Here is a 1,743-nt window from a genome sequence, read left to right as displayed (position 1 = left end):
ATTATTATAATAAGTATTCGATATGATCATGCTATGACGTTTATAAATTTACTATGCACTTTATTTTTTTATTTTTTTTATTGCAACGTGATCATTAATAATAACTCTTGGATTATTTATTATTTCTTTTTAAAGGTATCCAAGAAATATTTGCACGAGGAAAATAATTGTTCAAAGATTCAAATATAAATTGTTATTGGTATCAGTGTATATATCATGTTATTATATCTACGCTCACGCTTTTTTTTTTTTTTATTCTTACCTTTTCGTAAAAATACTTTTCAACTTCATCGTAGTACTTAATCTTGATGTTCATTCCGATAGAATGATTAGATTGGCGTGTACGAATTTATTACGGGTTTTTAAATATTGAATAACATTGAGGTTCTTCTTGCGAAAGCACTCAACTTTTTATTTCACGATAGGTTTTAATAATAAGTTTTTAATAATAATGGCTCTTAAATCATTATTGTCAATAATGTTTCTCAAGTAGTTTCGCGAGGCTCCTCAATCTTCAAAGTTTTTGTTTCGATGTTTCAGCCGACATTATTCGAATATCGAAAATTAAAGCTAATTATACAATCGTTAATAATTGTCTCTTGACCACAAGAGTGTGTGGGCGGTTAAATTTCTTCCTACGGGTTTATTATAAATTACTGTTACTCTCGTTCCAATTAAAAACTCACGTACAATAAAATCCTGTTAATATTATTCATATTCTTCTTTTTCTTTTTTTTTTCTTTCTTTTTATTCGCGTGATTAATTCAAGGATTGTATAAATTTTCGACAATACTTTAATAACAATACGAATTCGAATATATCTTTATCACAATGTATATTGTTTTAATTGATCAATATCGTATTTGAGATAATAATTCGTGTTAAGTTATATTGAGAATAATTAAAAAAAAAAAAATAATAATGAAAATAATAAAAATAATAAAAATTAATGAATAGGTATCATAGGGAATTTGTATATTCAAAAGAACTAGAATTTCGTTTTGATTAGTTAACTAACTAATTATTACTAGTTATTATTATTATTATTAATATATTATTATTTACATTTAACATATTTTTGGACAAGAATATTGATAATTAAATTATTATTATTATTAGTTAAGTAAATAATTATTAATTAACTAACAACTAATCAAAACGAAGTTTTAGTTCTTTTGAATGTTCAAATTCTTTCTAAAATACCTATTTATTAATAATTTTATTTTTGGACGAGAGAAAGAAATAATTGAATAATAAAAATGTTTGCTTACCAATGAGATGACCCTCGTAAATATGCGAGGTATCAAGTTCCTCTTGACGTCCATTAGGACCTTCTATAACTAGATTATTGCTAAACGTTTTCAGGTCTCGCTTCAGTCGAATGTGAAAGTCTCTGTTATGCGAACGAAACTTTAAAGTCACGAAATTGTCGCGGGTGACCGACCTCTTGGCCCTCAGGTGACCTCTGTGGACCTCCTCCGTTGGATAGGAAAGTGGTTCGTAATGACGAATATATTCGTTTAATCGCCGAGCTGAAACAAACGAGAGATCATTCATTTATTTTTTTTTATTAATTTTTTAACTATATTTTAATTCATATTTTATAAAAATAAAATTTATTGCACGTCGCATTTTCTATATTTTTTTTTTTATGTTTTATCATTAAACACGAGTTCGATCAATAATGTAATTTGAATTTAATATTATTTCTATTGAAATAATAAATTAAAAGCAGGGAATATA

The 1,743-nt window shown here is 25.8% G+C and overlaps 1 protein-coding gene across 1 annotated transcript in view; it reads right to left on the bottom strand.

Annotated features, from left to right (window-relative positions):
- Positions 1-1,271: 1,271 nt before the first annotated feature.
- LOC106791175 (disintegrin and metalloproteinase domain-containing protein 10-like) overlaps positions 1,272-1,743 on the bottom strand; it is a gene marked incomplete at its 3' end in the record, with an annotated part of 92,297 nt that continues 91,825 nt past the window's right edge. Inside the window, 1 exon segment of the mRNA XM_014756643.1 lies at positions 1,272-1,532. Coding sequence (XP_014612129.1) covers positions 1,272-1,532 — 261 coding nt within the window.

This window comes from Polistes canadensis, unplaced genomic scaffold (genome assembly GCF_001313835.1).
Source record: "Polistes canadensis isolate GaletaPanama2010 unplaced genomic scaffold, ASM131383v1 scaffold_289, whole genome shotgun sequence".
NCBI classification, from domain to species: Eukaryota; Metazoa; Arthropoda; class Insecta; order Hymenoptera; family Vespidae; genus Polistes; species Polistes canadensis.
This window is presented reverse-complemented; position numbering and strand designations above follow the sequence as displayed.